This window comes from Barbus barbus, assembly GCF_936440315.1.
Source record: "Barbus barbus genome assembly, chromosome: 38".
NCBI lineage: Eukaryota > Metazoa > Chordata > Actinopteri > Cypriniformes > Cyprinidae > Barbus > Barbus barbus.
The window spans coordinates 3,115,664-3,130,278 of record NC_136716.1 but is presented as its reverse complement, the minus strand read 5'-3'; the positions used below and the strand labels follow the sequence as shown (position 1 = coordinate 3,130,278).

The 14,615-nt window shown below is 37.4% G+C and overlaps 1 protein-coding gene across 6 annotated transcripts in view; it reads left to right on the top strand.

Moving 5' to 3' along the window:
• Positions 1–247: 247 nt before the first annotated feature.
• LOC306857654 (shisa family member 6) overlaps positions 248–14,615 on the top strand; it is a gene marked incomplete at both ends in the record, with an annotated part of 57,269 nt that continues 42,901 nt past the window's right edge. For 5 of the 6 annotated variants that reach the window (XM_079397688.1, XM_079397686.1, XM_079397685.1 and 2 more), the window contains 3 exons: positions 248–789; positions 2,005–2,165; positions 8,922–9,020. In XM_079397688.1, coding sequence (XP_079253814.1) covers positions 248–789; positions 2,005–2,165; positions 8,922–9,020 — 802 coding nt within the window. The remainder of the gene's footprint in view (positions 790–2,004; positions 2,166–8,921; positions 9,021–14,615) is intronic. The other variant, XM_079397687.1, reaches the window with a different exon arrangement.

Below are 14,615 nucleotides of genomic sequence, written 5' to 3'. Positions count from 1 at the left end.
ATGGGAAGCGACACGTAAAGCCTCGTTTGACAAGAGTTCGTCGGAAATCCCAGCAGTGACGCCCAGCTGAGTCAAACACAAAACCGCGCTGGGGGCAGAATATCTGCTTTAAATGAATGGCGCCTTTCATCAGCATCTCCACAAGCGGCTCGTCGTCAGGGATGTGGGACTCGCGAACAGCGGAGGATCAGCGCGCCTGAAGCGGAAACCACAGAGAGCTGTCCAGGGTCCTGAAACGCGCCGCGCCATGGGTATACGACACTTTCTGCTGCTGCTCATTTATCTGGACCCCCTCAACGTGTTTGGCACACTGACTGCCAAACGAGCCAAGCCTGCTCCCAAAAGGACTCAGAAGCAGAAGGAACTGAACGGCACCACTGTCGCGCCTTCCGCGTCCACGCAGCGGATCACGCAGGTCCGCCCGGCGCTCACACACGAAACCTGCCTGGGCTACTACGACGTGAGCGGCCAGTTCGACAAGGAGTTCGAGTGCAACAACACCGACCACCGCTACTGCTGCGGCTCGTGTTACTTGCGATTCTGTTGCCAGTTTAAAGGCAATCGGTTGGAACAGAAAACATGCAGGAACTACCACAAACCTGACTGGGATAAAACTGTGCCCACGTCTCCTGTTCCAACAGGTGACACTTACGATCCGAGCATGGACCAAACGAACACCGCGGTCTACATCACCTGCGGCGTCATTGCGTTTATTATAGTCCTTGGGGTTTCCACTAAAGTCGCATATGACAAAGCAACCCAACCACCTCAGGAAATGAACATTCACAGGTGAGCGCCTCGCATTCATTCTCCTACAGCTCTAGGGCTTCTAAACTCTTCCTAACGAGATCAAATTCTCATTTGCATATTAGAGCCTCGGAGTGATTGATAACGTTGCAAGTGGACTGGATAGAAGAGCTCCCACCATCTGCAGTATCTGCAGCTCTTTTGTTTCTCCATATAGAATATCACACATGCTTACATGGCTGTGATCTAAATTCCAAGCAGAGTTTTAAGATGCACCTGTAGCGCTATAGAGCCAAGCACACACCCATCATTTCTGTGTTTGAGTGAGAGGGTTTATGCTTCATTACAGATGCTTACATTTTCCCCTTCATTTGGTTGGCACAACAAGCACAGATTCATCACAGTGTCTGCCTGTCTGGACACAGAACCACACACTGTTCACACAGGACACAACAATCACTCAGTGTTCATTGGCCAGTTGGTTTATTAAGATGAATTGGCAGCTCTGAGACTGAGAGCTTCAGAACATTTTAATTGTGTTGCGAGAACAGTTCCCTCAATCACCAGTTTGGGATTTGGTTTTGTTATATGTAGATGTGCAATCATTTTCCATAGAAAAAAAAGCATAGAAAAATATCATAATATAAAATTGAATTGCTGCAGTTTTTCTTATAGCCTATACAAATGTATCTGAGCTTCACGCTCGAATCCTCTGGTACAGGCTGCAAACTGTCTGCCATTTTCCATTGTACACGAACAGGTGAATGTATAAAATATCCTTTAGTCAGACGTCTTGCTCTGGTTGTAGAAATAATGTCTGCTAGGGCATTAAACTGGCCTGTATTATATAGTCTATGCACAAATAAACACCAAGAAGCAAACAAACAAACTGAGAATGCATGTAATAAGAAGGAGTGTTGTTGACTCTTCTGTCAGTTCAGCTACTGCAAGGTAACACATGCAAAAATAATTCAGTTTCTCTGCTAACAGTAAACATTTACAGAGCTAACAGTGACTTTCATAATGCAGCTGTGAATTCACATCCTCTGGGCTTCCTATACTAGGTGCAACTCTGAGAATATTGAAATGTGGCTCACATGTGATTAAACATTTATTTATAGATGTTCTTTCTTTCTTTATGTACAAATCCAGTGGAATTAGACTAGAGAGTAGCTGGAGGTGATCTTTCCCCCAAACATTGGAAAGGTATTGTTGTTGTTAACTTCATATCGTATAGTTCTCCATTTTTCTCCACAGAGCCCTAGCAGATATTCTTAGACAACAAGGACCCATTCCTATATCTCAATACGACTGTGAGAACTTTGCGGCGATGAACAGCTCATCCAAAGATAACACTCCGCAGCGTGCAGGCTCCAAAAACCACTACACCCCAGTCCACAGCTCCAAATCTAATCACGGTAAGCGGCCTGATGCTGTTCAAATGTTTGTGGAAAAGCCAAACTGAATGAGATATATGAAATATATGACTGATTTACATAAGCTTCATTCCAAATACTGTTCCTTTTAATGCATTCAAACCATCACGGGACCACATAAGTGACCAATGGGGAACAATCTTCATAGGCAGCAACTACACATGCCATAACTGATTGGTGTTAGCATCTTTCTAAGCTAACAGAATGACACTCTGAAACTCATAAAAACAAATAGCATGAACAAATATTGGATGAAAAAATAAGTTTTTAATTGCAGTTTGTGATTTTATTTATTTACATTTACATTCAGTCATTTAGCAGACGCTTTTATCCAAAGCGATGTACAAATGAGGACAATAGAAGCAATCAAAACCAACAAAAGAGCAACAACATGCAAGTGCTATGACAAGTCTTGGTTAGCCTAACGTAGTACACGTAGAAAGGTTTATTTTTTTATTTATTTTTTTAAAGAAAATGAGTAGATAGAAATAGAAAAAAGAAACCTAATATTGTTGTTTTATATATAAGAAACAAGTATATAGAATAGAAAAAATAAAGCTAGTGTTAGTTTTTCAAGATAAGCTAGCAATTAGAGAATAAATATACTAATTGATAGAGGGTCAAATGTGTGTGTTTTCTTGTTTTGTTTTGTTTTTTTGAAGACAGTTAGATAAAATAGAATTAGAATAGAGTGCTAGAGTTAGAGGGTCAAATAAAGATGGAAGAGATGTGTTTTTAGCCGTTTCTTGAAGATGGGTAAGGATTCAGCTGCTCGGATTGAGTTGAGCAGGTTATACCACCAGATGGGAACAGTTAATGAAAAAGTCTGTGAAAGTGATTTTGTGCCTCTTTGGGATGGCACAATAATGCGTCGTTCACTTGCAGATCGCAAGCTTCTAGAGGGCACATAAGTCTGAAGTAATGAATTTAGGTGAAGGGGTGCAGAGCCAGTGGTGGTTCTGTAGGCAAACATTAATGTCTAATAATAATCAATATTAATTAATTAATTAATTTATTTATTTTAAAAGCATTTGCCTCATCCACCGTCTTTTTGGCCCCTCTGAGCTTGAATGCATGCATTCTGGGATTACTGCCTTAGCATTGTGCCAAAACGAGACATCAGAGTTGGCAGCATAATTAAACCAGCTACCTTTTGGAATAGCATTTGCATCTGTAGCCCTCCTATGATGCCTTAAATGTTGTCTCCTGTGGGCTGTTCGCTAGGCTTTGGAACAGAGCACTGGACAACTTTCAGTCACAGTTGCGATATTGGCATATAGGAGAATATGTATCGGGGGCTTGTTGTTGGATTGTGTATGTTGCGCTGCAGACCATGTGCTAGATGCCTGTCAGTCAGATGGTTTATATGTCATGCTGTTCTCATTGCAGCATGTGTTTCAGCCCTGTCACGTGTAATCTGCCAGGTTAACGCTTGGTAAACATCTGACTTCTACATGCCATATTTAAATGGAAGTCAATTATTGACGAGCCATAAAGATCCGCTTCCTCTCAGTTGTGCTTGGATTGAAGGCTGCGCTGTATTTAATTATGTTCAAGGTCAGGAGGGACTTCAGAGCATTGTTGGAGGTTCTCATGAGTTATGATCGCACAAACGGCAGTTTTGACTTGAGGGAGATAAATGTCCCTCATATGGCAACAACAGCAAACCGAAGGCGGTTTATATTTAAGGCCCATCACTCTAGAAGATCTACAGCTCTTGAAACCCCTTATAATGCACTTTAAGTGAGATTTATGTTGCATGTTTTCCATATTCTCATTACAAAATGACATTGTAGTGCAGGATGACGTAAATGATGTCACTTGACTCCTTACCTGGGATCAGGGTCGATATGAGGCTGTGAAATGCACTGCAGCTCATTAGCCCAAGATCTTTAGGATCCTTTCTCCATTTGTTGCCTTTATGGAAATATTCCTGGTTCGATACAAGTTTAACAGCATTTGTGGCATGATGATGATTACCTCAAAACAGAATTGATTTTGACTGTCAACAGATGAATTTCATTGAAGACATTTGGGTTACAGTAAGGCCAATTTTGGAGGATTTAAAAGCAAAAATGTGAATCTTATAATTGTAGAAATGATAATTATAAGATATTTATGTTAAAATATCTGTATTATTTGAGCTGTAATGTAGCTTAAAGTCATTTTAACCAGGTAGGTAGGTAAATTATTATTTTTTCACCCAAAATCATGGTAACAGGTATATTGTCTGTGTTGTGGCTATACTATATATATATGTAAATTTATTTATACTTGTTTAGTGGCAACTTTTTTATGACTGAAGACTATATGTAATGCTGTCTATACTAACATTTCTGTATGATTGAGATTTTTAATTTTAACATTTATTAGACTTGAGAAAAATAACAACCTCTAATTTAAGTGAGCTTAAAACTATTTTCACATAAACCCATTTTAATAAATATCATATTTGCATGTGCCCTTCAGCAAGTAGGATATATACAGAACTTTAATGAAGTTTTCAAGCACTAAATTCTAAATGAAATATAGATGAATCCTTAAAGCTATAAAAGTTATTGATTTTTCCTCTTTTTTTTTGTTCTTTGATTAACAGACATCACAGCAGCTGGGTTATTAGGTTATTTGGCTGCTACCACTTTAAGAGCTGCCGCTGCTGAACATGACACGGATATGACATGCATGCTTGGAATTTCATTCACGCTTTAATATGAAATGATACAAGCTACAGCGTGCTCCGCCGCATTTGTGTGTGCAATTGAACAGCACGCACTATGAGCAGAGTATAACGGCTGACAGGACAGAAAAATTCTGACATATGACAACATCTGATGTTCACTGATGTTCTACTGAAGCTCCTTATTTCCATGCTCGTTTGACTAACGCCTGGCGAAGTAGAAATCACATCTGAAAAGTCTTCTGTTTGATGTGGTCGTAAAGACTTTATGCGTCTAAATAAACACAATTCTTGCCAATAAAAAAGAGACAGAAGCAGCAGTTAGCTCCGCCCCTGCCTTAAAAACTGTATATATAATTTAACAAACATATATATAAATATATGCATGTGTATATACATATATACTTTTTTAACAAATTGACCAATTCACTGTAGCCCAGAGCTTTGCTTTTTATGAATTATTAGAATTGTTAGTCAAAATTATTATTTTTATTTTTTTTGTGGTAATCAATGTTATGCCATAAGTGCTGATTGCTGATGTATTTCTGCACACATTGATGCAGCTGTGTGTTCATGTATGACGCTGTGAGCTGGAGCTATGCTGGGTGACTTTGTGCTGTCAGCCATGACAGAGCCTAACAACATCTCATTCCCAGGGAGTGGAGCCAGTATTTTCACCAGAGACCCCCAGTCCTGTCCCGGGTCGCTGTTAAGGGACAGTGGCAGCCTCTACAGAAGCGTGTGTAATTGGCATACAAATTTGAGTGCAATGTACTGATAGCATCTACTGAATCAACTCAAAGAGAAAATGCATATTCACATGCTCTGATGCACAAGAGCGTTTATTGGAGGGAAAGACATTGGTCTAAAATGATGTTCATAACATGATCTGGGGGAATAATCTGTGTTTCCATTGCCCGACTATGAATAATTAGTGTTTTTTTACTATACTCTAACACAACTGGACTCTCTTTATTGAATCATGCAGGATATTATAAAATGGCAGCTGTGGGAAAGTGTAAAAATGCTTCACATGTAGCAGGATGCACTGAATGTTTATAGTCAAGTGATTAAAGAACGATTTGACATTGAGAAACATGCATGCATAAAATATTTGATTAGAAGTATACCTGATGAACACAATAACAGAGCCTCATTTTTTTCCCGAGTTGCCAAGGAAAGTAGCACAGCAGCAGCTTGGTGAATGTGCTTCTATGTGTGTTTTATTGCTTTAAGAGAGCAGCATTGCATGTGTAAAATGTGTCTAGCTTATTAATTAGTTTAATTAAGATGTGGAGCGCCAATGGGCAATTTCATAATGATATGGCTCTACACATTTTTGAACGTATTGCCTCATCATCTCTACACTTAGCAATTAATATCAAAGTTGTATGGGCCATAAAAGCATAGTGGAGTAGCGGCTGTGATTTCTCCCTGAGGTTTGCGAAGCCTTACCTGCGTCCTACGAGCGCATGAGAGCCGGCGGCACTGCCATGTTTCTCCTCCGGCATATGTGCGTCAAGAAACAGCATCACAAGGACTCTTGCTAATGGTTTCCAGCTCTGAAGTTGTTATTATCTAGACGTGTCGGATTCTTGACCCTGTGGCAAGGTTGAGCACACTTTTTGGGATTTCCTTAGGGGGCGATATAACAGTCTGTTAAATTCAGCTACATAGTCATGTAACGGCACAGCGTAATGAATTCTCAGCAAGACGGCTCACCTGTGCGCAAGATGCTTTGGGGTTCTCAGGGTTTAGTGTGAAAGAAGTTTATTGTGGCTTTATTGCATTCTCTACCCCCTGCCTCATGTTCATTTATTTGATTCAGAGGACTGTGTCAGATCTTTCCCTTACCTGAGTGCTATGCTGTTGTTTTTTCTGTTTGTCTAACTGTTCCAAGTGATCCAAAGCAAAAGGCTGAACATGCAGCTCTCAGTATGAGAATCTGTCCGTCTCTGAAGCCTCTGTAAACAACATTTTAACATAGTGTTTCCTGCAGTTCAACCTTTTGATTCTTCGGCCTTGTACATCCTGTTGTGCTTGTTATTTAGCTATGAAAAAGCACGCGTTCTTGATGGATTAAATAACTGTTAACCACATTTAATACATTTCTAAGGCCTCTAAATGATCAACAGGATCAAAACGTTGTTATTCTTGTCGCACACAAACTACTATGCTTTCTGTCTACTGATTGATAGTATCATTTTATAATATTTTTTAGAAAAATCAGTGAGTCTTAAATATGATCATCAAAATTTTGATGAAAGTTTGTTTCCAGAAGCTTCACTTTCCTCGTTCACGTTCCTCATATGAGGAATGATCTTCCCAAGCCTCAGATCTTTTGAGGAACATTTATTTGTTCATCTCTCAATCATCATTGTATTGCATTGCATTATATGTTTCGATCATTTAAATATCATCTAAATGAGACACATATTATTGGAGATATGATGAGTGCCGACTGATATTTCTATCATTTTATGTAAGTATCTGCTGTACTGTTATAAAGATCACATTGATTTACATTACAAGCATCAGAATTTCATTTTATAAATATCAGCATCTGCACCAAATGCCATATTTTTGCTCAGTTTGAGTCTCATAATACAATTGAGCTGTGTTTTCCTTCATATACTCACTATATCAGACTATATGAGCCATAAAAGCATGATCCAGCAAATATGATACAAAAACATGAAGCACATACGGAAACCTTTTTTTAAAGATTTGCTTTTAGATTTTGTCTTATGGTTTAACAATGTTCCATTTATTTATTTTTATTTTTCTGACAATTATATAATGTGTCAGTCTTTATGTGGCTGAACTTGCATTTACAACAGTATAAAATAGTATTATCATTTCTATTTTCAAATAAATCTTCTTTTGTGTTTAGTCCCTCTTTATAGGTGGCCTTAAATATTATGTACTTACCTTTAAATTAATCATTTGATACAATGCACTTATTGTTTATATACATGTTTTACATTGTACTTATAATAATAAAAAAAACACCTGCATGTAATTACATCTGTAATTATTAATTTTTGTAATAGCATTTATAATTACACTTTTGACTTAACTGTTTTAAATTAATTTTAAATCAATTTTTATATAATTTTAAATGTTTAAACAGAAGGTTAAAGTAAGTGCTGTGATGGTAAAGAGAATGTGGGCAAAGAAAGACAAGTGTGTTGGTTAATCAGTTGAAAGTAGGACCTCTGGGTTCTATTTGTTTGGTTTATGATGGTTAAAGTAAGGTGTTTTGGAAGTTTCTTTCACTTAGTGCGGAAGAGTTTTAATGTTTGTTTTAAATTCCATTGTTTTTATTGTTGTGATTATAATTATTATTTTTTTAATTCCTTGTTTTTATTGCTGTGATTATTATTTTTAATGACTATTTCACTTCCTTTTTATGTAAAGCACTTTGAATTACCACTGTGTATGAAATGTGCTGTATAAATAAACTTGCCTTGCCTTAAACCTTAACCCACCCTTAAACCTAAACACACCACTAAACCCGTCCCTAACAAAAGTGTTTTGCAATACAATATGAACACAATAAGTACAAAGAACTTATTTCTGATGTAAGTACATAGCAGTTAAGGCCACCTAATATAAAGTAGGACGCTGTAATTTATGGGTGGATATTGTGTAAAGTTTTAGGAATGAAAAATATTAGATTCTGTGTTCACTAAAGCCCAGAAACACTTAGATATGATGCCTAGATTTGAGTGACCGCGACTGCACTGAACTCCCAGATGGTGCTCAAGGTTATCGTCTGACTTTTCTGACTCCTCCATGTACATGCTGGTATTTCATTGATAATTAGAACGTCAAGAATAAATATAACACATCAGACGGTGCCAGCATCAAATATTCTCATGACAGAGCAGCATGTTGTTTGGTGGACAAGGTGGCTTTACCTATGAATTATGGAAAGTCATAAGTCTTGAAATGCACTGGGAATTTTGTTATGCTGTTGACGGCTGTTTAGCTTGGAAGCAAAGTGTGACAAGACGCTGAGTGATCTTCTACATTAATGTTCTGGTGTCCATTTACAGGAGCACATTACTCGAAGGAGAGCACTCGAGGCGGCGGCCATGACCTTCACAACTTCATATCGTCTGGCTTTGTGACGCTTGGCCGGAGCCAAGTAAAAGGTAACATGATTCTATATCGCCGCTTAATGACACTGAAATCATTCGTCCACAACAAATAAGGTGCAAAAATAGAAATAGAAACATTTATTTCTCATCATGTTGGCTTGGAATTCACAGTTCTGGTTGCTAGCACTGAATCAGGCTTGATCTGAGACCTTAGTTTTTAGTTTTTGTAGGTATATTCGTAATTCTAAGCACACTTCCACTGTTTAACCACTATGCAAAGCAAAAAATCACAACTGGAAATGACCTCTCATACATATGTCAAACGATCAAGAAGATTTAGATTTGTAATCTTTTAATGTTGAGTAGTTTGTTGTATGAGCTTTGCATGTTGCCAAGAAACAAACTGACTGGATCACAGTATGTGAGTGGAGCTACAGAGATTTCCTCTTCTTGCTCAAAACTTTCTGTGATCAGTTCGCTCCATTCCGCGTTTTCCATTTTCCGCTCCACGCTTGCTCTACAGACACCGGTGAGAGAAACCTGCTCCGTCCAGCTCTTCACTGCAGCCAAACGTTGCTTCCACTCTCTGCACATCAGAGCTGTTTTATTTTCTGTTCATTTTATGAGATCTGCAAGTTTTGCAACACTGTACATTTAAAGTGTAAATACACTTTAAACCATGAATGTTGTGATTTTATATGTTTTTCTAGCAATAAAATTTGGTAACCCTTTATGGTAACACTTTATTTTAGGGTCTCTTAACTAGTTGCTAATTAGCATGCATATTAATAGAATATTAGCCATTTATTAGTAGTACAGTGGCATGCGAAAGTTTGGGAACCCCTTGCAGAATCTGTGAAAATGTGGATAATTTTACCAAAATAAGAGAGATCATACAAAATGCATGTTATTTTTTATTTAGTACTGTCCTGAGTAAGATATTTTCCATAAAAGATGTTTACATATAGTCCACAAGACAAAAAAATAGCTGAAATTATTAAAATAACCACATTCAAAAGTTTGGGAACCCTTGGTTCTTAATACTGTGTGTGGTTACCTGGATGATCTACGACTGTTGTTTTGTTTTGTGATGGTTGTTCATGAGTCCCTTGTTTGTTCTGAACAGTTCAACTGAGCACTGTTCTTCAGAAAAATCCTCCAGGTCCTGCAGAATCTTCAGTTTTCCAGCATCTTTTGCATATTTGAACCCTTTCCAGCAGTAACTGTATGATTTTGAGATCCACCTTTTCACACCGAGGACGACTGAGGGACTCAAACACAACAATTAAAAAAGGTTCAAACATTCACTGATGCTCCAGAAGGAAACACGATGCATTAAGAGTCGGGGGGTGAAAACTTTTGAACAGGATGAAGATGTCCAAATTTTTCTTATTTTGTTGAAATATCATATTTTTCCATTTAGTACTGGCCTTCGGAAGCAACAGAAGCTACTTGCATGTTTCCTGGAAGACAAATTAAGTACAATTTACCTTGATCTTCAAATTCAAAAAGTCCCTCAATCATCCTCAGCGTGAAAAGGTGGATCTCAAAATCATACAGTTACTGCTGGAAAGGGTTCAAATATGCAAAAGATGCTGGAAAACTGAAGATTCTGCAGGACCTGGAGGATTTTTCTGAAGAACAGTGCTCAGTTTAACTGTATTAACCACACACAGTATTAAGAACCAAGGGTTCCCAAACTTTTGAATGAGGTTATTTTAATAATTTCAGCTATTTTTTTGTCTTGTGGACTATATGTAAACATCTTTTATTGAAAATATCTTACTCAGGACAGTACTAAATAAAAAATAACATGCATTTTGTATGATCTCTCTTATTTTGGTAAAATTATCCACATTTTCACAGATTCTGCAAGGGGTTCCCAAACTTTCGATCCCCACTGTAATTAAGCACATATTAATGCCTTATTCTACAGCCCTAATCCTGCTCAATACCTAAACTTAACAACTACCTTACTAACTATTAATAAGCAGCAAATTATTCGTTTATTGAGGGAAAAGTCGTAGTTAATAGTTAATAACTGTTCCCTATTCTAAATTGTTACCCACTTTATTATAGGGATCAATTCTCACTATTAACTAGTTGCTTATTAGTATGCCTAATATTAACATATTGGCTGTTTATTAGTGATTATAAAGCACATATTCTGCATGACCATAGTCTACATCCCTAATCCTGCCCAATGCCTAAATTGAACAACTACCTTCCAAATTATAAATAAGCAGCAAATTAGGAATTTGAGGCAAAAGTCATAGTTAATGATTTTTTAATGGTGAGAATTGGATCTTAAAATAAAGTGACCTAAAATTTAAATTGACATGACAATTAAATATTTTAAATTAAATATTTGATGATCAATTCATTAAAAATTCTAAAACAAATAAATAAAATAAACAAAGACAGGTGGATTGATACAAACAGTAAAAAGTCCCATGTTAGCTCTCTTTGTAGGAATTTACTAGGATTCTATCAACTTTACTGAAAATAAAACAAGACATATTCTCCTAAAAGACTTGAATGTTAAACAGTTTAGTTTTTTTTTTTTTAAAGATTTTTACACCAAACCATGCAGTATTTGACTTACCTCTGTTAAACAGTGTTTTTTTGTCTGTTGTCATCTCAACATCTGTAGTGTAACATTAGTAATCTGCGTCAGAATGTTCTATAAGCAGAACGTGGAGCATTTGCACCAGCTGCGTGATTTTTAACACGTACATGAAACATTAAGCTTCATCTAATAGCCGGCGGTAAGTTGACTGACGTGGCAGAGCTTCTTCATCCCACATGCAGGGTCGCTCATTTACAAATCTTCCACATGTGTCAGTTCTCACTTGTGATGCAGCGATTAATATTCATGTGCTCTCTGCTGACTCAGACTGCTAACAATGAATCTGCTCTGTGCAAAAGAATCGCTCATAAGAACCTGACCATGTTAATTGCATTTCTTTAACTCCTTTAAAGGACAAAGGAAAAGAGGTAAGAAATAAGAGGTACTGGTATTTTTTGGTGTACGTGATACGAGAAGCTCTCATGCTATTGCCATTAAAATGTTGAGTAAACGGGTCATCAATTAGTATTATCTGACCAGTAACATTTAACAACTCTTAAACACCATAGTAATCCACGGTCAATGCCAAAATAACCATGAGAGGACTAGGCAATCTCCATTAGGCTGCATTTTTTTCTCTCCAAATTTCATTTCCTCCGGTACAATGCATTGACCTAAAATCCATTTATTTCTCCGTGTCTGTCTGCCTCCACCCTGCTCAAGACGTTTGTTTTTTTTTGGGGTTATGTGTCTTTAGTGCCCTTTTCACAATGGCCTATTCAGCCATCTAGTCGTGGTGGAAGGAATGGCTATTTTTGTAAGTCATGAAATATGAGCAGAAAGGATATGGACGCTGCTGCAGGGTGAATGCTTTCCAGACTGCTGCATTTGAACATGACAAAAACACCTTTCATTTATTAGACGGGTGCTGCAATATGATTGCAATGTTTTGTTATTAGTGTTTTTTGGTTTTACTCATTTATATGGATCTTATTTACATGAATGTTTGATTTTTTCTTGGGTAATTTTTTATTTTATTAATTTTTATTTTTTGGTAATAACATATATCTTCCAAAAGTTTATTTTTTAGAAGTTCATTTACATATTGATGCTTTAAAGATAACATACCTAGACCACACAAAAACCCCACAAAACCTGATTTCAGCCTATAAATGTTTGTCTACTACTGATGAAATTGTGGGAGAAACTGTTTCAAAATGAGCTCTCAAGGACTGCTGACGTTAGATGTCTGGTTTTTACATTATGGTACATTCAACATTGAAAACCTAAGTCAAGGTAGATGCCATGTTTATTTTGACATGGATGAAGATGTGGCTGTCCTGTCTTAAGGGATAGTTCACCCAAAAATATGAATTGTTCTATTAATTACTTACCCTCATGTTGGTTCAACCATAACGTTATGAAGCTACAATATGTTTTTTTGTGTGCAAAGAAAACAAAATAATACATGCCACTGATGTTGCATGGACTGTTTTTCGATGTCCTTACTACCTTTCTAAGCCTTGAACGTGTCAGTTGCACTGCTGTCTCTGCAGGTTCAGAAAGCTCTCGGATTGTATCAAAAATATCTTAATTTGTGTTTTGAAGATGAATGAAGGTCTTACAGGTTTGGAATGACATGAGGATGAGTAATTAACGACAGAATTTTTCATTTTGTGTGAACTATCTCTTTCAGACTTTTTTGGCAAGACATATTTTCAATGTTCATCGATTTAACAATCAATACAGGTTGTGCACAGCAGTATAACTCGTTGAGCAGACTGTATGTCTAACAGCCTCATTTTATGTGCGTTAAATTTAACATGCTGTCTAGTCTGAAGTCCATTGATGACAGAGATCACGTTTGATTCATTCCAGCAAAACTGTTGCCTCATCAGAGCGAGGCCGAGAGCAGTGAACACATCTCTCCTCTTGATAATGATGCACTAAGATCAATGGTTTTCTTTGATTCTCCCGCTGTCACGATCAGACCAAGACCAGCAGTGCGTATGGGATGGGCTCACGGCCCTCTCGATAACACAAGCGGACATGTCATGGAATGTTATCCTCCTTGATAAATTGCTCTGTTTTTGCTCCGAGCTTTCTCTCTCAGTCTTTTCCTCTGATTGTTGCCATGCTACCAATTCTCATCCTGTGTATCGTCCTCACCGCTTTTGCCTCATGTTCCAAAATAGTCCAGGTTTTGAGATTCACCATGGTGATTAAAAGGGTCATTGCAGAGGAAAACTCTCTAGCGGTGGTAAAACCTGTGTGCGGGCAGACCGTTGAGTTATCGAGCGTCCGCCCAGGTACATAATTGCGAAGAGACTGTTCGAATAGCATGTTGGTCCCTGTAGGGTGAGTTACAGAGGTCACAACGAACAGCATGCTTCACATACGGCTGATCAAGAAAACAACCTCTTGTCAAAAGTTCAGTCATGCTTGTGTGTGTCATCATGCCATGTATCTTAACCCAGCTCTTAATGTCCCTGAGCTCTACTGTCTGAGTCAGTCAAAGAAGAGTTTGTGCTATGTGAACTTGAGTTATGAAATGAGATTTTTTCAGTGTACCACAGTCATTATTTGTACACCCTCATGTTCCAGTCATGTAGGCTGTTTGTTTATTTCATGGAACACAAAAGGAGAAACTGATTTTTAGCATCTGTTAAAAAACAGCCACTTGTGCGCTATATTCAGAGTCTTCTGAAGCCATATTCCTAGTGAAAAATATACTAAAATGTTTTGAAATACATTTATTTCATGCTAAGTGCTAAACTGGTATACTTAAATTCTGCTAAATTGGACTAAACTAATTTTGTATTGTATTTGTGCAGAGATAGTGCTGAAGTACAACTAAAGATATACTGAAGTATATTTAATTGTGCAAACGTGGAACTACTGCAAGTATATTTCAGGTACACTTTAAATATCTTGCACTGCATACAATCCTCATTAATAGTGAAATTATAACACATTTTATTGTAGTACTCCAAATAAAGTTTAATTCTAATTTTTAAATCAGTAAAGGTCATTGCACACTGAGTACGAAATTTTCGTCCACAATTTTTGCACATTAAAAA